Consider the following 24,665-nt stretch of genomic DNA (forward strand, 5'->3'; position numbering starts at 1 on the left):
GGGAGGCTGAGGAGTGGAGCAGAAATGTCTCTAAGGCTGTTTCTCTTTGATTTGAAAATTTATAACACAGAAAGAGAAAAGAGGTAGGAATTTGTCTTGGGGCTGGCCCTATAGTTGAGCCAGAGTAGCCCACTCTGGAAGCCTGGTAGATAGGGGAGTGGGAATTCCATAGACCTGCCTGTCTCCAAGGCTCACTCCCTGCCTAGGGTTGCCCCTCGGTATGTGAGAGCCACAAGGGAAAGGCCCTCGCTTGCCTCTGCCTGGCTTGATCCAGAGTGAAGGCTAGAGGGATCAAGGGATGCCATAAGCAACCAAGGAGACCCTTACCTCAAACACCTCATTCCAGGTGGGATCCAGGCTCCTGTAGATGGTCCTACTCCGGAAATACTGCAGGCCAATGCTCACCTTGGCGTAGGGATCTGACTTGCCTCGGAGCCCCAGGAAGCTGTCCTTCTGGGCCAGCTTCTCTGCCTCCAGCAAGTGCACTCTGATCACCCCCTGGAAAAAGCCCAAGCCCAGGGCTCACACCTGCTTCCTGGGGCCCCCGAGTCCTGGAGTATCAGAGCTAAAGCCATCAGAGATCACTGCTGCCCCCACATTGCCCCCTCCATGGTCTGGACTGGGAGATAGAAGCCTGATATGACAGTGACCTGGCCAAGGCCACACATCAAGTGATGGCAGGGCTCTCTCCACCAGTATGTCCTGCCCATATCCCTGGCCTCCCCACTCCCTGCCTCTAAACTGCCACATGAATGGCTTATTCAGCTGCAGCTATTGGTCTCCCTCCTGTGCCAACGATCATGACACCTAACGAGGCTTCCCCTTTACTCCAGCCCCCTCTGTTGTGTGTCCTACATATAGACTGAGTCCTAGCATCCCTTCTGCTGGCCCCCTGGGCACTGCCAGCTGCTGACAGTAGGTCCCTGCACTCCTAAAGGCCCCAGCACTGAGCCTCATCTCCACCACACTCTGGGCTATGCTACAGGGAAGACTTACATGGATAGATGTTTAAAAGGAAAGGAATATAACTCTGTTAACAAAGACAGGGGCACAGGAATTAGGACAGGCATAGTTCATGCACTTTGAGATGTATCTCCTTCCTAGAATTTTTTTTTTTTTTTTAAATATCAGTAAATACACATGCATTTACTCTTTACCCAGAAATCTCTTTTCTAGGAATCTATTCCAAGGGCATACTAGCAGAAATCTAAAAAGACATGTATGCAAGGCTATTCATTACACTACTATTTGTAATAGCAAAAGACCCAGCACAACATAATGGTCCATCAATAGTTACTGTGTTGAATAAACTTCAGTACGTTCCCATAGTGAAGTACTTTGCAGCTCTTAAAAAGAACGTGGAAGATCTCTAATCTACACTGTCATGGCGTGATCCCCATCACATACTCAAGTGTTAAAAGCATACCGAGGGCCAGATGCAGTGCTCATGCCTGTAGTCCCAGCACTTTGGGAGGCTGGGGTGGGTGGATCACCTGAGGTCAGGAGTTCTAGACCAGCCTCACTAACATGGTGAAACCTGGTTGCTACTAAAAATACAAAAATTAGCCAGGCTCGGTGGTGCATGCCTGTAGTCCCAGCTACTCGGGAGGCTGAGGCTGGAGAATTGCTTGAACCCGGGAGGCTGAGGTTACAGTGAGCCAAGTTTGTGCCACTGCACTCCAGCCTAGGCGACAGAGTTCATCTCAAAAAAACAAACAAAAACACGCTGGGGGAAACTGTACTATGCTGCCATCTATCAAAGAAAGGAAAAATCTGAATATAAGCAAATATGTATCATATGACCATACATATGTATTTGTTCAGATTTAGTAACAAAGGTTGGGTGTGGTGGCTCATGCTTGTAATCCCAGCACTTTGGGAGGCTGAGGTGGGCACATCACTTGAGTCCAGGAATTTGAGATCAGCCTGGCCAACATGGCAAAACCCTGTCTCTATTAAAAAAAATATAAAACTTACCCAGGTGTGGTGGTGCACACCTGTAGTCCCAGCTACTCGGAAGGCTGAGGTGGGAGGATTGCTTGAGCCATAGAGGTGGAGGCTGCAGTGAACTGTGATTGTACCACTGCATTCCAGCCCAGCCAGGCAACAGAGCAAGATTCCATCAACCAATCAATAAAATGGAAGAATAAACCATTACTTATAAGTGAAGGGTGGGGAGTAGGTGGAGAGAACAAGGGATAGAATCCAGACTCCTTAAAATATAATTTGGTTTTTCATTGGACTTTGGAAATGTACAACTACTTTACATAATTGTCAAAGGAAGTCAGGGTAAAAAACCCTAAAAATGGAGAATAGGATGAAACAAGTCAATGTAATATTCACGGCCAGTTGTCACAAACACACAGAGGAACTATGCCAAGTAGTTTAAAAGGCAGTAAATTTGACAGTATCAAATTTACAGTATCACAAGTGGGATACACCCCAAGGACAAAACGTCTTTAGTAATGATGACGTGGGCGATGGTGTTTATCCCATTATTCTGGGACCGTCAAGCACTGGTGTGAAGTAAAGCCAGTGCACCCTCTGTGAAGGCTGAGAGAATATTTGTGCTGCCTCTCAGCAGGCCTGTGTCCTCCTGGGTCTTGCCTGTGTGGCGCGGGTGTGAGGAGCAGCGTGCATCAGGCCGAGTGTGAGAAGACGATGCCTCCACCTGGTGCTGATGGTAAAAATGGGCACTTTCCCCTTTCCTGAGGCCCTGACTCCCAGCCCCAAGGGGCTCAGGCCCACACACACCCAGGGTACTTTTCTGTAGGGAGACCATATGGTTATCCTCAGGGTCCTCCTGAGATGAGCTGAGGATGCCAGGGACAGTGGGGCTCAGCACTCAAGGAAGCCATGTCCTGGTTCAACTAAGACTTCTCCTTCCCAGTAGACCCACATATTCTTCCCAGCACCAAACTGACGGAGTCAGGGGAGCCTTGCCTCCCTGAAGGGAGGATAGGAGTTTCCTTGTTTCATGGGGCTGACTGACCCCAAAAGTCTCCAACACAAGCCACACGGGAGGACCAGGAGCCCAGAAAGAATGCCACCCTGGGCTCTGCTCCTTCTTAGATGGGTGATTTTGGGCAAGTCATTCAACCTTCCTGAGCCTCAGTCTCCTCCCTAAAAAAGTGGGGATGCTGTGCCCTAGGGGGCAGAAATAAGGATTACCATCTGAGAATGCATGTGAGGTGTCAGCGCCCCCCAGCTGCTCTGTGGCTGGTACTGGGTACTCACGCAGGGCAGAGGGAAGCGCAGGTTGGTCAGGTCCAGCCCCTTCTTCACAGGCACAGTCACACGGTTGGGCAGCACCAGGTGGGCAGCAATGAGGTCCTCCAGCAGGCTGTCTGACACCTCACTGTACACAGACAGGACCAGCTATGGAGGGGGGGCACCGCCTCCCCATGCCACCTGCCACTCCATCCCTAGCAGGAACCAGGAGCCCAGCTTGGCAGGACGGGCCCCACCTGGAGAACAGCCCTGACCCGGCTTACCTGGGTAGCAGTGGGGGTGCCTATACATCGTGACAGCCCCTCACATTCTGTCTCAATAGCAGTCCTGCCCCCTACACATCCCCAACTCCCTCTGCCTCCAGGCTGCTTTGTTCTTAGCACAGTGGCTAAGAGCAAGGCTGAAGCCTGTGTTAGAATCTCAGCTCCACCACCCACTAGCTATGTGGCCTTGGCAAGTCTCTAACCTCTCTGGACCTCAGCATCCTCACCTCTAACCTGGGGCTAATAATGGGTACTCCTGGGGTTGTCGTGGGGCCAGGGGCATCTGGGTAAGGTGCTGAGAGCAGCATCTAGTCCACAATAGGTGCCATGAGAGCCCTCCTCCTTGATGTCACTCACATTCTCTTTGTCCACTGCCTGACTCCACTTCCTGGTACCGGGGGACAGGGATAGTGCCTGGAACAGGGCTGGCATGGTGTAAATGCTCAGTAAATACTTTTTGAATAAAAGAACACATGCCAGATTCTCTGTCCAGAGTGGGTGAGATCCATGCAGATGTCAGTGAGTCAGCAGGCCTCTCCTGAGCCTGGCGAGACAGCAGGTGCCAGCCCTTGCCAGTCCAAGTGTCCCTTCCTCCTGGGGAGGTGTGTCCAATGGGGCTGGTGCCCTTCTCTGCTCCTCTCAAGGGGCCTGGGGCTCTGTGAACAGCCTTCACTTGCCCCCAGATGGTGAGATCTCCACTGGCCTCTTCACTGGCCTCTGCTGTGACAGTGCCCCTTCCATGCCTATGTTTGTGACCATGGTCAGGGGCAGTCACATAGGCTTCTCACCACACACTTGGTTTGGGGAGGGATGGAGTAAGAAAGAAGGGAGGACATTCGTGTGTTCACACCCAATTTGCTGCCTACACACACCTGAGTGTCCTCCCAGAGACCCAAGACAGAGCAACCAGGCTCCCCTTTTACTGAGGAAGAGCCCAGAGAGGTGAAACCACTTCCCCACAGTCACTCAGCTGCTAAGTGACAGAGCCAGGAGCTGGCCGCCTCTGGTTCTAGAGCCACACAGCCTCCCCTCGGACCACACCTCAGCAGATCAGAGCTACTTGCCCCCTGCACCAGGACAGGGACCTGAACGTCAGCCCAACGTTCAGCAAAGCACTTGCCCACTCTGGGGGTGTGTGTGTGTATGTGATGTGTGGTGTATGTTTGTGGTGGGTGGGTGTATGTGTGGTGTGTATCTGGTGTGTGTGTGTGATGTGTGTAGTGTGTGTGTGGGGGTGTGGTGTGTATCTGGTGTGTGGTGTGTATGGATGTATGTGTGTGGTATGTGTGTGAGATGTGTGTGGTGTGTATATGTGGTGTGTAGTGTGGTGTATGTGTGTATGTGGTGTGTGGTGTTTGGTGTGTGCGTATGTGGTGTGGTGTGTGTGGTATGTGTGGTGGGGGTGTGTGTGTGATGTGTGGTGGGGGCGTGTGTGTATGTGGTATGTGTGTGGTGTGTGTATGTGGTGTGTGGTGTTTGGTGTGTGCATATGTGTATATGTGGTGTGTGTGTATGTGGTGTGTGGTGTTTGGTGTGTGCGTATGTGGTGTGGTGTGTGTGGTATGTGTGGTGGGGGTGTGTGTGTGGTGTGTGGTGGGGGCGTGTGTGTATGTGGTATGTGTGTGGTGTGTGTATGTGGTGCATGTGGCGTGTGTGTGATGTGTGTGTATGTGGTGTGTGGTGTGAGGTGTGTGTGTGTGGTGTATGTGGTGTGTAGTGATGGGGTGTGTATGGTGTGCGTATGTGGTGTATGTGGGGTGTGTGTGTGGTATGTGTGTATGTGGGGGGTGTGTGTATGTGGTGTGGGGGGTGTGTGTGTGTGGTGTGTGTATGTGGTGTGTGGTATGTGTATGTGGTGTGTGGTGTGTGTGTGGTGCCCAACCACAGAAGCCACAAAACAGTTAGCCTCCCACTCCCACTCCAAACAGACCAATGCTTCCCCCTCTGCAGACAGTGCCAGGAGGGAAGGCACTGCCATCACACAGCTCCTGCCACTGGCTGCACAGCCCTAGAGGCCCCCAAACTTAGGATCTCCCTCGAGGCTCTCCCAGGCACCTACTTGATTCCCGGCGCATCCAGCAGGTTGGTCAGGCCTGTCCAGTTGATCTGCAGGTGCTTCAGGGGCAGAGGGAGGCTATTAGGCTGGAAAGGACTGGGAGGCCAGGGCTGAGAACCCCCTGCCAAGAGACTCACACCCATGTGAATGGAGAACCCAGCCTGCCAGGGTGGGAGTTGGGGGGGAAGCAGGCCAAGCACCCTTTGCCAGGGTGCCAGGCCGGAGAGGCCACCTCCCAGCGCAGCTCAGACATCTAGCAGTATTGAGGGCCCAGGCCTAGCTCAGGATGGGGCCGGGCCACATCTGCTTCTCACAGGAGTGGGATCACCCTCATGGCCACAGGCTGGCCTGGACTTTGAAAGCTCTGAGTTTGAGCCTCAGCTCCACATCACACCATCTGTGTGACCCTCTCTGAGCTTAGCTGCCTCATCTTGGGGAGGGCAGAGTCTAGCTCAAGCTGCCTTAAGGATTAAATGAGATAGGGAATGTGACTGCCCAGGTCTCAGTGGGCTTGGACAATATCCATTCTTGGACTCAAACCCAATGTCTAGGGCCCAGCAGACCAGTGCCTACTCCCAGGGAGCAGCAGGCTTACCGTGGTCCCTGGGACTCACCGGTTTCTGAAGGAAGAACACAGTCACGGCTCCCACGAAGGGCTTGTCCACTAGCAGGGGCTCCAGGATGACCCGCAGGGTGCCCTGCAACTGGATAGGCACAGAGGGCCCGTGAGGGGCTCGGGCCTCCTTTCTCCCCATGCTTGCTGGGCTCAGCTGAGCCATCTGCTGCCTCATTTCATGCCCATGCTGCTCCACATGTCAGGACTACCGGCCCCAGGCCGCCTGCTTTCACAGCAGGAGCCACACTTAATGTACTGAGGCGTGGACACAGCTGCCACCCCTTGCCAGCTACCAAGGGTCCCCGAGCAGGCCCCACTGCCTTCCACTGGTGTGCTGGCCTGGGAGACCTATATAGCCTTTGCCAAGTTTTGGGCTGGCCCAGCCAGCAGGGACCCGGGAATGATCTCCAGGCCCAAATCAGCTTTCTACTCCCGCTGAGAGTTATTTTCACCTCCTGGGTCCACCTCAGTCTCTAAGCAGTGGCTTTCTACCCCTCCATGAACACCACCTCTCCCAGGAAGCCAAAGCCTCTCCCAGGCCCTTTGCAGTCACAGATCAGGCTGGGGGTCTCTAGAGGTTGGTGAAACCAGCCACCACTTCCTGGCTGTATGACCTCCGGCCTGCAGCTCCTCTGTAGTCACCAGCCTCTGTGTTTAGTGTCACTACCACCTTCTGCCGCCTACTCTGGCAGGAGCCGGCTTCCCCCTTCCCTGATCCCCATCCTGGGGGATGGAACAGAGGCAGCCCAGCCGGGCTCCACCCACCTGGATCCCGTTCACACCAGCCTGAATCTTCTGCAGCTCCACGCTGATCTCACAGTCTCCGACATAGCTGAAATGAGGGGTGGAGAAGGAAGGCAGGGAGGAGGGGTAGGTCCACTTGCTCAGAGAGGTTGGAAAACTTGCTCAGTGTCACACAGCCTGAGGCCAGCAGCCAGTTGCCAACCCTGAGCTCTATGCACTGGGCACATGGCCTAGTAGCCTCAGCCTTTCTCAGCTCTACCCAGACCTGACCCAGACCCTGACCCAAGCCCAGACCCCAGGAGGCAGCCCCCTTGGGCCCCTGCATTCAGGTATCCCAGGCATATCCCCATCTCTGACCATGAGAGCAGTGACTCTGGGCACCCCCTTACCCATGACACCCCAAAGGTGAAAAGGAGGGGCTCTTGGTAAACACACTGTCCACCTCTCCACCACTGCCATCCCCCTGCCCCGTCTCTGCCCAGGTGTCTTTCATGGGGACACAGAAGCGGCCCCCACTGCTTATATCCAGCCACTGTTCCTGGTGCTGCTGGAGCTTGTGGACGTGGGCAAAGGTAACAAGGCCTCAGGCTTCAGCACAGAATCCCAAGTCCACCTAGTGGCTCTCACCAGGTGATGGGCACAGGGGGCCCAGAATAGGTGCCCTTGAGGGTAAAGACCAGCAGATCCTGGGAAAGCCCTGAAGGAGACTCAGGGGAGGGAGAGGGCAGCCAGCAGACATGTAGGGCCTGGGCAGAGGGGCCCAATGTCACAAGTCACGCAAAGGCCAAGTGCTTCTTGAAAGGGCAGGAGTGAGCCGGACAAGAGAGATGGGGACCCCGGGGATTGCCTGGGCAGCTGAGTGGGCCACACAACCTCCATGTGCCCTGAGTATTCCTACGAGGATCTTGTGGCAGAGCCCCAGGGGCTGGGAGCACCCAACAGCCTGTCACCATCCCCACACACTTGGGACCAGCCCCCCACATGGGGATTGGTGGTCCCAAGAACTGGTTCCTATCTTCCCAACATGCTCTCACTGCCAGCCTCTAGGTTAAGGACAGAATGAGACACTGGAAAGGAATGGCAACACTCTGGATCCTCAGGTGTTGGTCCTTTGTCTTTTAAAGCGCAATTCAAATCTTCCGACTCCAGGATGACTTCCTGGATTGAATCTCCCTTCTTCCTGACTCATGTTCACTATGAATCTCATTTTAAAGAGCTGTCCTTGCCCAACCCCCTGAACTAGTCACTTACATGTCTTTGCATTCTCTTTTTTCCTGGGGTGCCGCAGAGCCCAGGTCTCCAGCTGACCTCTCACAGCCTGTGTTTAAAGCTCCCTGGGCCTCACCATGAGTCCTCACATCTTCTTGTCACATTTGCTCCCACTAGACACATCCTCTCTGAGGCAGCTGGTCTGACCCTCCAAGTGACCCAGCCCCAGCTTCCAAGAAAGCTCTTGCTGCCTAGGCCTTGCAACCCAGAGTGTGCCAGGGGATGGGAGAAGCTGGGGCGTGGGGGTCCTGTGAGGGGTTCCACATCCGAAGTCAGAGTGTATATATGCTTGTTCCATCTTCAAACTGGCTGTTCCCACAGAGCGTCCCCTGCACCCCCTGAAGCCCATACCTGGCCCCACAGGTGGCAGGGCTCACCATATCTGCAGGTCCACCGTCACACGTCTTCGGTTGCACTTGTTAGTGTGTGCCTTGACACCGTTGACCCTGGGGCACTGGAAGAAATGCCAAGAGTGCTAGGTCACAGGCTTCTTGCAGCAGGGGACAGCTGCCAGCCCTTCGCCTGGCACTCGGTTTTGCCAGCACCAAGCATGACCACCACACTTCCAGGATGAGGCACAGACACGTAAATCTCTCCTGCAGCCCTGAGACTTCCCTCCCTAGAAAGTGTCCCCTCCTTTCTCTCCCTTCCTGCCGCTACTCACACAGCCACACAGAGTGCCCCTGAGGCCAGGGCCATTGTTCATGTCCCATGGCCAACTTTAGAAGTGGGTCCTTTCCCTTTACAGGAAACTGGTGCTTAGAGAAGTCAAGTCACTGGCACCACAGCACAGGTGGCACTGGGCACAGGCATGGGGACTGGAGGAAGCTGGCCATACTCATGGGTGTGAATGAACACTTGTGGCGGCTAAAAAAATAATTGTTTTTAATGTTTATGGGTACGTGAAGAAAGGGGGTGTGCTGAGTACACTGGGTCCTGGTCAAGCCCAGGAGGTGGGGTGAGGAGTCCTCCGTAACCCCATGAAGGAGAGGAGGGGACATGTGGGGAACGGGAGAGCAGAAGGGAGGTGGGAGGGACCAGGACATGAAGAGCGCTGGATGCTGGGATCAAGAGGCAGGTGTTTCTCCTGCAGGGCTGGGACATGTGGTAGGCCAGCAGCTTCCCCGCAGGTTCTCCTGAAGTGGTAAACACCATTTCTCAGGATTGCTTGCCAGCACTCTGCATCCCATAGACCAACGGTCCCCAACCTTTCTGGAACCAGGGTCCAGTTTCTTGGAAGATGCTTTTTCCACAGACTGGGGGTGGGGGGTGGTTTTGGGAAGAAACTGTTCCACCTTAGAACATCAGGCATTAGATTCTCATAAGGAGCACACAGCCTAGATCCCTCACATGCGCAATTCACAATAAGGTTTGTGCTCCTGTGAGAATCTAATGCCACCGCTGATCTGGCACGAGGTGGAGCTTAGGCAGCAATGCTCGCCCCAACTGCTGACCTCATGCTGTGCAGCCTGGTACTGAAAGCTGGGGGCCCCTGCCATAGGCACAACCACCAGAGGACAGCCTGGCTGAGCAGGCTCCGCTGTGAACACAGCACTCCGCAAGCCTCTTGGCTCTGAGCCTGCTGAATTATTCAAAAGCCAACAGAGACATCACCTCTTCCTGGGTCTTCCCTGACTGCCACAGCCCCTCCACCCCTCCGTTTCTGAACTCGCATTCCTCTGCCATCATGCATGCATACACTGCCATGTTGTCATCCACTGGTCGACGTGTCCCTCCCACAGGAAGGGGTGCAGCCACACCTGACTCTATGATGCCCCGCACACAGCACGTGCTCAGTAAGTCACAGGTGAATGAAACAAGGAAAGAACGCATGAACCAACAGATGCTGGCACAAGCCAGTTTGAGTGGCAGAAATCCCAATCTCCAGGGCTCAGGCCTGCCTAATGCACCCCTGTGCTGGGGCTAGCCAGGCAGGGCTGGCAGACAGCTCTCATCAGGCTGGCCTGTACTCGGACACCTGCTTGTTCCCAGTGCCTCTCACTCACTGGGTCACAGTGATCTCTGCCTGGGGGATATATTCTGGATGATCAAAAGACTCAAGTCACTGGGGGCACTTCGAGGCAGGAGGAGTAGGGCACCAAGGCTGAAACGGGAAGCCCAGTCTAGAACAGGGACCATGGTGTTAGCTGTGCCCATACAAATTTCATTGGCCACAGACCATTTCATCCTGGGACACCTACTGATCTTCACAGAACTAGCATGGACCCGTCACACTGACTGACACACCAGCCAATTAGTAGAAAATATAAAGTGCTTGGCAGCACTGACTATCCAAAGTGTGAGCGTGTGTTCACCGGCACTGAGGTTAGCGACTGTGATTTCCATCTTTCTGTCTGGCTACCAGCATGGCATGTCTTCCAAGTTTTGCTTAAGAAAAGTGGAAATGGCTGGGTGCAGTGGCTCAGGCCTGTAATCCCAGCACTTTGGAAGGCTGAGGCAGGCGGATCATGAGGTCAGAAGATCTAGACCATCCTGGCCATCATGGTGAAACCTCATCTCTACTAAAATACAAAAAATTAGCCAGGCGTGGTGGTGCATGCCTGTAGTCCTAGCTGCTGAGGAGGCTGAGGCAGGGGAATCACTTGAACCCGGGAGGCAGAGGTTGCACTGAGCCGAGATCACGCCACTGCACTCCAGACTGGCGACAGAGCAAGACTCCATCAAAGAAAGGAAAGGAAGGAAAGAGAGGAAAGGAAGGAAGGAGAAAAGAAAAGTAGAAATATTTCCCACGTTTCCTCTGAGCCAGACTTCCTTGGAACCTGGGGAGATGGTGGTGCAAGGATGGTGGGGAAGGGTGTCTACTGAGGCTGACAGGCTGGAAAATGCAGGTGGGGGGAGGTATACTCCCGTAAGATCCAGTGGGATCTCTGCAGTCATATGACTGACCTAGGTGGGAGAAAGGTCAGGGACAGAGAAAAGACTGCACAGCCAGCCCAGGCTGACCCTCCCGAGACACACCCACCTTCTGTCCAAAGTAGAGCTTGGTGAAGGTAAAGGTCCTCAGGTGGACGCTCTTCTCCCGGATCTTGGGCTCAAGTTTCTCCCGGAACTTGCTTTCCATGATCATGCTGAGGTAGGGCCAGGTCTGAGAGATGATCTGTGAAGATGGGAAGAAGCCCTTGATAGTCAGGTCTGTACCCCCACTGCAGACCCACAGCTGCATAGGACAAGGTCCTGATTCTCTGCAGCCTGGTCTCAGGGTGGGGGTCCCTATGCTGCAGCACTCACCTGCCTGCTGCCCACCCATCTGCTCACCTGTTCATCTGTCTGTCCCTCAAACATCTGATAACTACAGCCATGGTTCCCACTGTCATGCAGGCAGCAGGACCCTAAGATTTGGTGCTATTTTGCAGAGCACCATGAACTGCTAATTCACTACATTGAATATTATTATGGAGCCCTTTGGTTCTGTGCTAAAACATGATCTCATTCTACATTGTGGCTTTAAAAAAAAAAAGTAGCAGATACCAGAGGTTTAAGAAAAAAATTACAGAAGAGAAAGTTAAATTGTTTCCTATGGATTTAATTTCTAGCAATCAGAAAAGGCAGCCTTTGCTCAATTTCTGCAGCAGAATGACTCACAGTGCTGGTCTGGGAACTAAGTGCAGAACCTGCAGAGAGGAAGGTGGCAGAGACAAGGGAGGAGGGTGGAAATCAGAGGGGATGGGGGAGGGCTGGCCAGCAGATACGCTCTGTTTGGGGCGAGGCTTCTTCATCATCTTCTTTTTCTTTTTTTTTGAGATGGAATTTCGCTCTTGTCACCCACGCTAGACTGCAGTGGCATGATCTCAGCTCACTGCAACCTCCACCTCTTGGGTTCAAGCGATTCTCCTGCCTCAGCCTCCCAAGTAGCTGGGATTACAGGCGCCTGACACCACATCTGGTTCATTTTGTTGTTGTTGTTGTTGTATTTTTAGTAGAGATGGGGTTTCAACATTTCCCCAGGGGTCTCAAACTCGTGGCTGCAAGTGATCTGCCCGCCTTGGCTTCCCAAAGTGCTGGGATTACAGGCATAAGCCACTGGGCCTGGCCTCCTTTTTTCTTCTTTGAGACACGGTCTCACTCTGTCACCCAGGCTGGAGTGCAGTGGCATGGTTCCAGCTCGCTGCAGCCTCCACCTCCCAGGCTTAGGTAATCTCCCACCACAGCCTGCTGTGTGGCTGGGACCACAAGCGTGCACCACCACACCTGGCTATTTTTTAATGTTTTTGTAGAGATGGGTCCTCCTATGTTACCGAAGCTGGTCCCAAACTCTGGGGCTTTCTCTCTTCTTTCCTATGGGCTTGAGTTTCAGTTTAAAGATGCATGTCCTTCCTCCGTGTGCCCTTCCAAAGCCATCACTGGAGAAGACTGAAAGCTGTGAGACTTCAGGGCTCACTGTTCCCATCTCTCAAAGGCCTCTCCAAGCCCCAGGTTCTCCTTTCTCGGGTCAGGTCTCACCTTCCTGTCTTGCTGGTTTGTCACTGGCCAAGTGCCTCCTGAGTATAAAGCTCGTTAGGCCACACTCCGTGCCCTAGTATGTGGTTTACCTACACAACTGTCCCTGTCCCCCCATTCAAGATGAAGGTGGGAGCCTCACATCCCAACAGTCTTCTATCTCCAGTGCCATGTGGAGGCCTCTGTGTGTTTCTGAGAGAAAGACGTAACACAGGCAGAGATCCGTGAACCAGCTAACACAGTGCAGGAGGAACGCTACAAGGTTTGCCCCAGAGGCACTGGGTCCTGCACAAATCCTCAGAAATCCAGTTGCTCCTCTTAAAGCGGCAACATGCTTCTTCCAGATTTACCCAGAGGCTGAGAATATTCTCTGTTCTTTTTTGTTACTGTTGTTGTTTCTGAGATGGAGCCTTACTATGTTGACCAGGCTGGCCTTGAACTCTTGGGCTGAAGCGATCTCCTGCCTTGGTCTCCCAAGGAGGTGGGACCACAGATGTGAGCTACCAGGTCCCGCCAGGGAATGCTTTCTGATGCACTCAGCAATGACACTTCTGGTAATGTGAAAATACCAATCTTGGATCAACATCATCAGAAGTCCTTTCTTATACCGAAGTCATCCCTGCTATGGGCTAAGCCTCCTCCCAGAGGCAAGGTTTGTATTAGAAAAATTCCTCAGTCAGGAGACTTCAGGTGGGGGCTGCCATGGAGCCCTCATGGTTAGGGACAGGTCTGGGCAGATCAGGGAGGGGCAGACCTCTGGTTCCTCCTCTGTGAAGTCGGGATTCCTGTTGGGGATGGCTTGGCCAGGGGTCATCAACCAGCAGGGGCCTCCTGGGGACATCCGGCAGCAGAGTCCAAGGGGAGTTCCCAGGGGTGACCTAACAGCAATTACACTAATGATGTCAGTGGATTGAGCCAGGGCGAGGACCCTAATTATTCCTATTTTACGGATAAGGAAACCAGCTCAGAAGCATTAGGCAATCTGCCCAAGACTGCGCAGCAATGGTGTTGGATCTAGGCAGGAAACCAGGCACCAGAAGCTGTTGTCTAATTAATGTCAACCTCTCCCTAGGAAAGTGCAGCTCTTGGCCTGGTGGGCCAGTGGGGATTGTACCTTTTTGTTGTCGTTAACAAAGGAAAGCCATTCTGGTGACAGAAGAGGGAAGGTGAGCATCCCTACCCCCATTAGGCAAGGGAACTGCCGGCCGCCAAGGCCCCCATCAGGCTGCTGGGGTGACAGCCGCGGGGGGAGGCCGGATGGCTGGCTGCGTCTGGCCCTGCCAGCGGCCTTACCTTGTTGGCCCACTCGACCCGCTCCACGTCCGGGAAGTGGATCTAGGAAAGAAGCCCCGAGGGGAAGTTAGACTTGAAGCCGTACACCCGCTGGGAACCAAGCAAGCCGGCCTGGTGGGTTCCCCGTTCCGCCCCTGCGTGCCTGACCCTTCCTCCCACCGCCTCCACATGGGTCACCAGCGCGCTCTCCGCACCCAGTCGGCGCCCATCCCTGGCAACTCAGAACCTGTCTTGCCCTCAAACAGCGCACCATCAGGTGGGGCAGGCAGCAAATAAACAGGCCACGAGCCAACGAGCTGGCACCGATTCTACAGTACAGCCCAGCTCCGAGGCGCGGCAGCACGTGCATGGGCGTTTCTGCACCTGCGGGGGCGTTTCGGGGCCTGCGGTGGTGGGCAGGACAGGCCTCCACGACTGGAGGCCAAGGTGGGAGAGAGGACAGGGAAGGCAGGAGGAAAGGGAGGGCTGGAAACTGCCTGTTTGCACACACAAGTAAATCCCCACTCTTGGGGAAGCACAGAACCCAACCTGGACGCCCCAGGATAATACCCAGGGTATTCCTTACAAATTCCATCCCCTTATTCGTTTCAGTGATGCAATATGTAGTCTCTGTAGAAAAATTAGAAAATGTAAAAATCAGCTAAGCAAAAAGAAAAAAATACTAGAGATTTCTACCACCCAGTGATAAGCACTTAGCTTGATGTTTTCATGGACAACTAAGGAGTGAGGTGCTGTGGGGTGGCCCTCCCAAGCCTCCTCCCTTCCCCTTAGGCCCTTCCTATAGTCACATAGCTTCCAACTATGGGGTCACAATTCCTAGCCACTCCAGCTCCACTTGCTGGGGGAACTGCAGTGCGGGAAGCCGAACAGTGGAAGGCGGGTGGAGTAGTGGCTGACATGGGCATGACATAATTCTGAGAGTGCTTGGCCCCTCTAGGAGTCTCAGTCTCTGCCTCAGTCTGCTGAGCTTCTCATTCCCCCAGGGGTTTTCTTACAGAGAAGTAGGTGTACGCACGTACAGGGTACCTGCACAAAACACTGATCACCAAGATGGCAGCCACGGCCATCACCATGGCTATGTCCCAAGTCCCCTGAGCAAGAGGCTGGCTTGGGGTCAGATTCAGAGTGGGCCTGGGACCACCCACGGTGGGGAAAGGTGCTGCCCTCCCTATCCGGAAGCTCAGAAGGGCCATTGTCCTGGGACTGAGTAGACGGGCCCCTGCAGCTCACACACCTACCAAGTGCTAGGTGCTGAGCCAGCCTTGGGGTTGCCCTAAAGACACACACATGCCCTGGCCTACAGCACTGGCCCAGGATCACAGCCATTCCCAAAGCGGGGAAAAGAGCAATTCAATTCTCCTACTACAGTTGTGAACAGCCTTGATTGGTCAGAGGAGTCCAGTGCTTCTGAGACTCTTGGGACACTATACTATTCTTCCAGCCCCAGTTTCCCTTGCTCTGGGCAGTGGCCTATACTAACTCATAGGAACTGATATTTCCAGGTAAGTAAGAGATAACACAGCCTGGTTCCCAGAGGTGCAGCTGGCAGAGGAGATCGATGGGGGGAGGAATTGTGGGGAGAGTGGGCAGGAGCTCAGATCAGCCCATCCAGCTCAGCGTGGGTGATGCCACCTGCTCAGCACACATTCTCTGCAGCCACCCTGGGTCAGGTCCCAGCTGGACACCAGGCAAATGGAAGGCGAGACTCTTCCATTGCTTCCTATTACACTGCTCAGTAAATAAAGGAAAAACTCCTGCACATGGGCCCAGAGAGGGGACCCAGCTCAAGTGTGGGAAGGGGAAACAGCAGAAGGTGGGTGGAGTAGTGGAGGGACTGTCCCGTTGGCTGACATGGCCTCATTGCCCACTCCCACTGGGCCCTTTAAATCCAACCACCTTTACCTTTTCTGTTCCTACCGAAGGCCTGCATGTGCCATTCTGTATATCTGAAACAGTCTTTCCTGCTCCCCTTTGATTCATTAATTCATCACTATCTTAGACTTCACTTGCAGGAAGCCCCTCTGGGTCTCCCAAGTTGGGGATAAGTGAGGCACCTGCTGGTTATCTATTGCAGCATTTAATATACTTTACTAGAGCTGCCTGGTCTTACTGCCTACCTCCCAACACTGGAAGCTCTAGGAGGACTGACTGAGCCTCACCCCCCATTAAAGCCTATTTCTAACATATGAAGGTCTCAATAAATACTTGTGGAATGAATGAATGAAGCACAGTTCTTGCCCTCAAGGAACTCACAGGCAGGCGATTAACAGATCACTCTGGTACAGGGTCAGTGCTGAGGTGGGAAGAGGGGGCATCCTCAGAGAAGCCTGCTGGCCTCACCAGTAGCTATCCTCCTTCCAGCTCCGGCATCGCGCTGCCCACCCCACACCCCTGGCCCAGGTGGTTTTGTGACTTCAGGAGCTGAGTAGTTCTGATCTCTGGACCCCGAAAAGCGATCTTGCTTGGTGGGTCCAACCCCAGCCACCCTTGGGAGTTGGTCAGATGAAGATTCCTCAGTTGCCTCATGCCACTGAATCAGAGTGTATCAGGGTGGGGCTCGCCAACTTATTTTTCACAAGCTCCTGGTATGATGCTGGAGTTCAGGCAGGGTTGGGAATCAATAACCAGCCCACCCTTTGCCTCAGGGTGACCCACATGCATCTTGAAAACGTAGCAAGCAAGGCCGGGAGCTATGGCTCATGCCTATAATCCCAGCACTTTAGGAGGCCAAGGCAGGTAGATCACTTAAGCCCAGGAGTTTGAGACCAGCCTGATCAACATGGCAAAACTCTATCTCTACTAAAAAATACAAAAATTAGCCGGGCATGGTGGCTCGTGCCTGTAATCCAAGCTACTTAGAAGGCTGAGGCAGAAGAATCGCTTGAACCCTGGAGGCAGGGGTTGTAGTGAGTTGAGATCACACCATTGCACTGCAGCCTGGCATACAGAGTGAGTCTCCATCTCAAAAAAAAAAAAAAAAAAAAAAAAAAAAAAACCAAAGAAAAATAACATGTAGGCTGCAACAGAATGAGCAACGCCCACACTGGTTAAGCTGTCCTGGTCTCTCTCGATTACCCATGCCTGCATATGAAGCTCCTCACCAACAAGCTCCTTCATTGATGAGTCTGAACCCCCTGAAGAGAACAACAATTCAGTCCAAGAAAGTAAGAGACCGCAAGTCCCCTACCCTGCCTAGGGACCTCATCCTCAATGCTTTCCCATTTTGACATCAACAGATCAATCTATTTTTCCATTATAACTGGCCTTTTTTTGGAACTTGAAGAAATCTTGTCCCATCCCACATTCTCAAAGTTACCCTGGATTTTTATCTATTGGCTTTCACTGTTAGGTCTTTAATCTCTCTGGATTTTTTTTACATAGGGTGAGGCAAAGATATAATTTTGTCTCCCTCTATACTTTCACTAAAGCAGTTTTCTACCAACACATTAAAAAAAAATTCCATCTTTTTCCTTGACTTGTGAATCTACCACTCAAAAACTAGCTCTTCATATATACTTCGGTGTGTTTCTGGATTTACCATTCAGCTCCATCAGTCTGCCTGTTCCAGTACCAGTACCAGTTTACATCACTGTGTTTTTACCAAATGACCTGGGGTACGGCGATCCCCACTCCCATTTTTTTTTCTTGTTGTTTCACTTTTGTTACCCAGGCTGGAGTGCAATGGTGCAATCTCGGCTCGCTGTAACCTCCGCCTCCCAGGTTCAAGTGATTCTCCAGCCTTAGCCTCCCAAGTAGCTGGGATTATAAGCACCTGCCACCACGCCTGGCTAATTTTTTCTATTTTTTTGCAGAGACAGGTTTTCCCCATGTTGGCCAGGCTGATCTTGAACTCCTGACCTCAGGTGATCCTCCTGCCTTGGCCTCCCAAAGTGCTGGGATTACTGGCGTGAGCCACTGCACCTGGCCGACGAGTTCCCATTTTGCTTTTCTTTTTCACACTGACTTAAATAATAGTAGGTATTTATTGTTCTGTATGAATTTTAGAATCAGCTTGTCAATCTACAAAAAAAAAAATCCTCCTGTTTTTTTTTTTTTTCCGAGATAGAGTCTTGCACTGTCACCCAGGCTGGAGTACAGTGGTGCAATCTCTGCTCACTGCAACCTCTGCCTCCTGGATTCAAGCAATTCTCCTGCCTCAGCCTCCCGAGTAGCTGGGATTACAGGCACCTGCCACCACACCCAGCTAACTTTTTTGTATTTTTAGTAGAGACAGAGTTTCCCTGTGTTGGCTAGGCTGGTCTTGAACTCCTGACCTCGTGATCTGCCTCGGCCTCCCAAAGTGCTGGGATTACAGGCATAAGTGACTGTGCCCAACCAATTGTTATATTTTTAAAGTTATAAGTTAACTTATGGGATAACTGACACTGTTAAATATTGCATTTGTCAACAGAATTTTCCCTTTATTTATTCACATTTTCTTCTATTCATATTTAGGATCATAAACTTTTCAACTCTTTTTCTATAAAAGTCTCGTATATTTTTTTGGTTGGATTGCTGTGTGGTATTGGCTTCGTTTTCTGAGCAGCTTTGCTGAATTTGTTAATAGTTCTAATTGTTCACGGATTCTCCCAGAACTCTTCCTTTTTCTTTGACCTAATTCTGTTGCTCTTTTATATTTTTAGAGTTGAACTTCATGAGTTTGGGGTATATCATTTATTTTCCATTTTTCTTGTTTTGTAATAAATGAATTCAAAGGTATAAATTCCTCTAGTTTTTGACAATATTTTCGTTGCTATTCTGCTCTCAGTTTTTTTCTATTCCCGTTACGACTTCCTCTTAAATGAGTTTTTAAAATAGTCATGTTTTAAAATATCTAGACATGTGGGATTTCAATAGCTATTTCTGTTGTTTTCTAATAATAATTTCATTTCTTTGTGGCCTGAACAGTCTGTAGGACTGTCAATACATTGGAATATGTTGATGATATCTGTGGCCTAGTGCATGATTAATTTCCATGACTATTCCACGTGTGATCAGGTCATTAATCATATCCTCCTAATCTGCTTTATCCTTGCTTCGTCTTTGCCACTTCATTTATCATTTTCAGAAAGGGATGTGTTAAAAGTTTCCAAGCCCAACTGTTGATTTATCTACTTCCTCATGTCAATTGTTGATTTCTATCTCAAGTTTATATTATGTAGTACATATATGTCTGTGATTATCACAATTATTATTTGAGACAAGGTCTCACTATGTCACCCAGGCTGGAGTGCAGTGGTGTGATCTTGGCTCACTGCGGCCTTGACCTCCCAGGCTCAAGCAATCCTGCCACCTCAGCCTCCTGAGTGCCTAGGACCCCAGGTGTGTACCACCACTCCTAGCTTTTGTGATTTTTTGGGTAGAGATGCGGTTAGGTCATGTTGCCCAGGCTGGTCTCAAACTCCTGGGCTCAAGCTATCCGCCTGCCTTGGTCTCCCTAGTAGCTGAAACTACAGGCACATGCTACCATTCCCGGCTAACATTTTACTTTCTTCGTAGAGATGGGGCTTTGCCATGTTGTCCATGTTGGTCTTGAACTCCTGGGCTCAAGCCATTCACCTGCCTCAGTCTCCCAGATCAGCACTGGGATTACAGGTGTGAGCCACCACGCCTAGGCATGTAATTATTGCCCTTCACAAGCATACAACAACCTTCTCTGTCCGAGTTCTATTTTGTCTAATATGACAATTGCCACCTCAGCTTGCTTGTGCTTCAGACTTGCCCAGTTGTGTATTTCTCATCTTATTCTCAAACTTTTGGAGTTCATGTCATCTCATGTCATTTAATACTCACCTAATCCCTTGTCTGCCCCATTTTACAGATCAGGAAACTAAAGTTCAGAGAGGCTACATAACTTCTAATCACCAGCAGTGGAGTGCTAGAACTGAGACCCAAGCCTGGGTCTGTCTGACCACAAAGTCTGCTTTGCCACACCGTCCACTTAACCCTCCTAAGAACACCTCACACAGCATTATGTATGGTTTTATAGAAACCTCTTTTATAGAAAGTCTGCGATTTAGCAGGCGACTGCCCTTATGGGGCTTCAGCCCTGATTGGTAGGCCATGCCTTATGACTTACAAAGGGCATTCCATAAACACTTTCATTTGATGCTCCTACGACTCTATAAAGTGAACAGCAAAGATGTAATTATTCCCATTTTACAAATGAAGAGAGGCTCAGAGACTAGTTAGTACTTGCCAGGATTACCGATGTGATCAGAACCCAGATCTCACCTGCATACGATTGGAGCCCAACCCTCAAATCTTTGTCTCATCCATTTCCTCTCCCCCTCCTCCACCTGAAATGTCAGCATCTGAAGTCCATTCCTGTTTTTCTAAACTATGTCTTGTGCATTTAAAATTTCACCTCCGTAAGCCTCAGCATTCTCATCTGTGAGGTGGGTACAATACTGCCACCTTCACAGTTCCTGAGAAGACTCAGTGCATGGATGGTGCTCGGCGTCCTTCCTGGCTCAAAATAAGCGTTCAGGAAGTGGTAACTCTTGCTGGAAGTCAAACAGACCTGGGAGGTGCAGGCAGTCTGACCCCTTTGTCCTCAAGTGTATGCAAGTACAAGGTCACTTGGGCTATGTTTCCGGTTCTGCCTCACCCAGAGCCCAGCAAATTCTCTGCTGAGTTTCCTAGTGCCTCTGGCCACCACTGCAAGGGGAGAATAGAGAATGAGGAGGATACAACACCGTGCAAAGGCTGCAATGGAAGGAGGAACACAGCTGGCTGGTGTTGCCCTGGCCTTACTGATTGGCCCAGGGATCTGTGTGGCTCAGATAAAAACAGCCACAGAGAGCTGGGCCCAGTGCCTGCCAGGCACCTGTGCGAAACTCTGCCCAATGGGGGCACTACACCGAATCAGAGTCTCTGCCTTGTGTCTTTCCTCATTAGGGAAACAAAAGAGAGGGCTGAAAAATAAGATGGGTGGCTCACACTGGACTGAGCCCTAAAATCACTGAGCTTTTGTTGCAGTTCCCTACGAGGCTGGGAGTCTCTGGGACCAGCTGTCAGGGAGTCACCCACACCACCTTCTCGCCAGAGAAGTTTACACAGTTTACAACCCTCCACCCTCCCCATCTGAGGCCTCCCTAAACTAGCATACCTCTTAATGCTGTTAGTGTACTTGGCCGAAGCATTCCAGGCACAGTGAGCTAATATTTTAACGACAGTGTTTTTAGGCATTGTCAAGGAGTGGTGGTGATGAGGAGAATTTAGAGGAAAAGATAAAGCAAACCACGTCTGAGTAGAATTCCATGCTAGACAGGCCACCGAAGAGGCCCACATCGATACTCCACCTTTAGGTGGTGATGTCTGTGTGTGTGGTTTTTTGTTTTGTTTTGTTTTTGAGATGGAGTTTTCCTCTATTGCCCAGGCTGGAGTGCAGTGGCACAACCTCAGCTCACTGCACCTCCACCTCCTGGGTTCAAGCGATTCTCCTGCCTCTGTCTCCTGAGTAGCTGGACAGGTGCGTGCCACCACACCCAGCTAGTTTTTTTCTATTTATAATAGAGATGGGGTTTCACCATATTGATCAGGCTGGTCTCAAACTCCTGACCTCAGGTGATCCACCCGCCTCGGCCTCCCAAAGTCCTGGGATTACAGGCATGAGCCACCACACCCAGCCACGTTCTTAAACCTTTAGGAAAAATGATTCCACAGCAGTAAGGAAATGGAGCCAGAATGGCAGCTGCCTCCCATCGGAGCCGAGGTTTTGGTGGGGTCCACACAAATGTGTCTGGGGTTGGGGTATGAGGCCTTGACAAGAGTTTGGGCCACCAGACCCTCTTGGGAGGTGGAGGGACTAAGGAGCTTCACTTAAAGGGCCTCCCTGTCACTCGGGGAATTCTGCCAACTCCCTTGAATGGGGTAGCAGCTCCTCCCACGGGAGCAGCCATGCAGTCACACAGACACAGAGAGATGCACAAACACAGGTATGTGAAAACACATGCAGACACACACACAACTACACAGACACATCCAGACTCACACACATGGACAACTACACAGACACATCTGCAGACTCACACACATGCACAAAGACGCACACTGTTTCCTAAAAAAAAAAGCCTTTTGGCTCTTCCCTACTCCAAAGGGCATTCTAACAGACGTACACCCTTGCTAACTAACTGCTCAGAGGAGAGGAGATCCACTTACTCTGAGTGTCCTACAGAGATGTCCTACAAAAGCAGGTTGGCTCCTGTCTTCACAAGGTAGGCGGCTGCTCTGTGGCTGCCTGTTCAGTGGTTCCTGCCTTACAAGCAAAGTGGTCCTTCAGTTTCACTTTTCTCCAGATGCACAGCCTTTGTCCTTTTTTTCCTCTGTTCTCGGAAGGCAAACATTTGACCGCTAAAACTACTTTTAAATCTTCCAACCCTTCTGCTTTAAATTACCCCATTCAGGTACTTTAAGGGAAACAATTGCTTTGCCAACTTGAAAATCTGTCTGGCACTGTTCTATAATCCACATGCTACTTAATACACGCAGCCAGCAAACTGGCCTAAATCAGCTGGACCCAGCAGAACTGAGCGGATGAAACTCCACTAGTCACAGTGATGAGAGCACTGATCACCCAACACTATCACTCTTTGCTAAGGAATAAGGGCTCAAAGCAGACTGGGGTGGGCCTGAGCTGTCCACAGGGTAGTTTTTAAATGGGGACCTAAGTGATGACGGTAAATTCAGAGAGTTCAATGATCCAGTCAGGGTTGGTAATTCCTAGAAATTAAAAAACTTATCTTCTTGCTTATCAAACTAGCAAAGGCCCCAAAAAGATAATATTCATTGCTGATAAGGCCACAGTGAATGGGCAAAAGTGTCTTTAAAATCTTCATAAGCGTCTAGGAATCCATACTAACTAAATTGAGAAATGTGGACTAAGATTTACACAGCAGGCATTCACTTAGCATTCATTCAGCAGGTTTCTATTGAGTCCTTACTAGGTACTGGGCATTGAGCTAGCAGTCGAAGCTACAGATATGTACAAGAAACATAACTTATCTTAAAAGAACTTTCAGCTTGGAAGAAAAGTTAGCCATAAAAACAGGTAGGTTACAAATCAGTATGGGAAGCAGAGTGACAGACACATGCTCAGAGCTCTGTAGGAGACAAAGAAGAGTCCTGGGGGTGGAGCCTGAGCTTGGACTTGAAGGATGAGTCACAGAATCTTGATGGGGAGACCAGAGAGAGAAACTGTGGACAGACAGGGGAATCCACCACCTATCTCCGCTAGCCATGTGACCCGGAAAACTTCAAAATAACCAAAATAATCAAGGCTAGAGAAACAATTACATAACTTGTGGTATATTTATATTAAGGATATGATCATCCTTAGAAGTGTTTTTGGAGAATGTTTGTAATATAATGTTAAGAACATAAAAAATAAGAAAAAGGGTATACATTTTTAAAAAACTGTTTTCACATATTTTCTATGTAAAGGAAGTACACCCAAACATACTGCATCTCTGGGTGGAGGGAGTGTAAAATGCTTATCCTAATTTTAACTTTTAGGCCATTTCCAAATATTCTCCAATGAGAAAGTTTGCTTTTATGACAAGAAAAAACACATTTTTAGATAGTTTATAACCAGTGATGTTAAAAAGTAAATACAACATGGGCAAAGAAATAGAGTGGGTGATTCTGGGGTCTTGAAACATCCTATAGCCTAGAGAATTTCCCTGGCTTTTTACTCTGAGTATTTCCAGGGCTCCTGACACACTGGCACGGGGCTTCTCAGCCACCCTCCCGCAGAGACAGGGCTTATGCAGCCTCGGCTCGGCACCCCTCTGTGGCCTGAGGAAATCAAGTCTCGTATCCTTAGTTTGAAATGCAGAGCTCCTTAAAAAAAAAAAAAAAAAGTTGCTTTGTCCCTTTAATAATTCTCAATGGGGCAGAAAAACATCTTAAATCCCTCTTCAGTCTTTGCAGTAGAGGAGGAGGAAGAAAAGGAAATCACTTGCCTCAAGCACATGTGAGCACTTTTGTGCTACAAGCTCTAGGTTCCCAGAGACTTAGAAATCCCTGAACTCTGGCAGGAGTGCTAGCGGGGAGGAGCAAGGCAGACCAGGTCTCGGCTCCTGCTCCTAGAGGTAGCTGTGTTGCGGCCCTCCCAGGTCTTCAGGGGGCAGCTTATACCTCCCAGAGCCCCCTCCCCAAAGTCACCAGAGACATTCCCACAGAAGTGCCAGCTCCGCCTGCTATCAAGGATCTGGGCCAGGAGCCAGTGGAAGCTGGTGACCATCTCTCCCCAGCTTCTTGCCCACTGGAGAGGGAGCTGCAACACAGGAGAACAGGGCCTGTCCCTACTTGTAGCCCTGATCCTCATCCCCCATGTGACCTCTCAGTTACTCAGGCCCTCAGGCCCCTGGCTGAGAAAAGGTTGCCTGGACACCCTGTCCCAGAAAGATTCAGTCCCTTGTAAATGAAGCAATAAGTAGTCTCATGTGAGCTCACGTATCAAACATTGTTGTCCCAGAATCTGCTCATCCCATGATTCAATCATGAGCTCAACTGACCTAACCTGTGAAAGACTGTGGGCCAAGTCCCCAACTCCCTACCACAGCCAGCAATACCACAGTGCCTCTTCCTCCAAGAAGGCTTCCTGGGCCACTGCCAGCCAAGGATAGACTCCCTCCCCCATGCTTTCTCGGAGCCTCAGACTGCCACCTCAGAGAACTGATCACACTGCATCAGAAGAGGCTGCCCTGGCGGGTCTGAATCTCCACCTAGA

The 24,665-nt window shown here is 51.0% G+C and overlaps 1 protein-coding gene across 5 annotated transcripts in view; it reads right to left on the reverse strand.

The window, feature by feature from the left end:
• The window catches only part of ESYT3 (extended synaptotagmin 3), a 45,142-nt gene that overhangs the window by 13,782 nt on the left and 6,695 nt on the right, over positions 1 to 24,665 (reverse strand). For all 5 annotated transcript variants that reach the window (XM_032265229.1, XM_032265221.1, XM_032265238.1 and 2 more), the window contains exons 2-9: positions 13,931 to 13,972; positions 11,163 to 11,297; positions 8,557 to 8,633; positions 6,932 to 6,998; positions 6,165 to 6,254; positions 5,554 to 5,609; positions 3,238 to 3,358; positions 328 to 498 (exon numbers count right to left, since the gene is read on the reverse strand). In XM_032265229.1, the coding sequence (XP_032121120.1) occupies positions 328 to 498; positions 3,238 to 3,358; positions 5,554 to 5,609; positions 6,165 to 6,254; positions 6,932 to 6,998; positions 8,557 to 8,633; positions 11,163 to 11,297; positions 13,931 to 13,972 (759 nt within the window). The remainder of the gene's footprint in view (positions 1 to 327; positions 499 to 3,237; positions 3,359 to 5,553; positions 5,610 to 6,164; positions 6,255 to 6,931; positions 6,999 to 8,556; positions 8,634 to 11,162; positions 11,298 to 13,930; positions 13,973 to 24,665) is intronic.

This window comes from Sapajus apella, unplaced genomic scaffold (assembly GCF_009761245.1).
Source record: "Sapajus apella isolate SASKATOON/1434 unplaced genomic scaffold, GSC_monkey_1.0 scaffold4, whole genome shotgun sequence".
In the NCBI taxonomy this organism is placed as follows: Eukaryota; Metazoa; Chordata; class Mammalia; order Primates; family Cebidae; genus Sapajus; species Sapajus apella.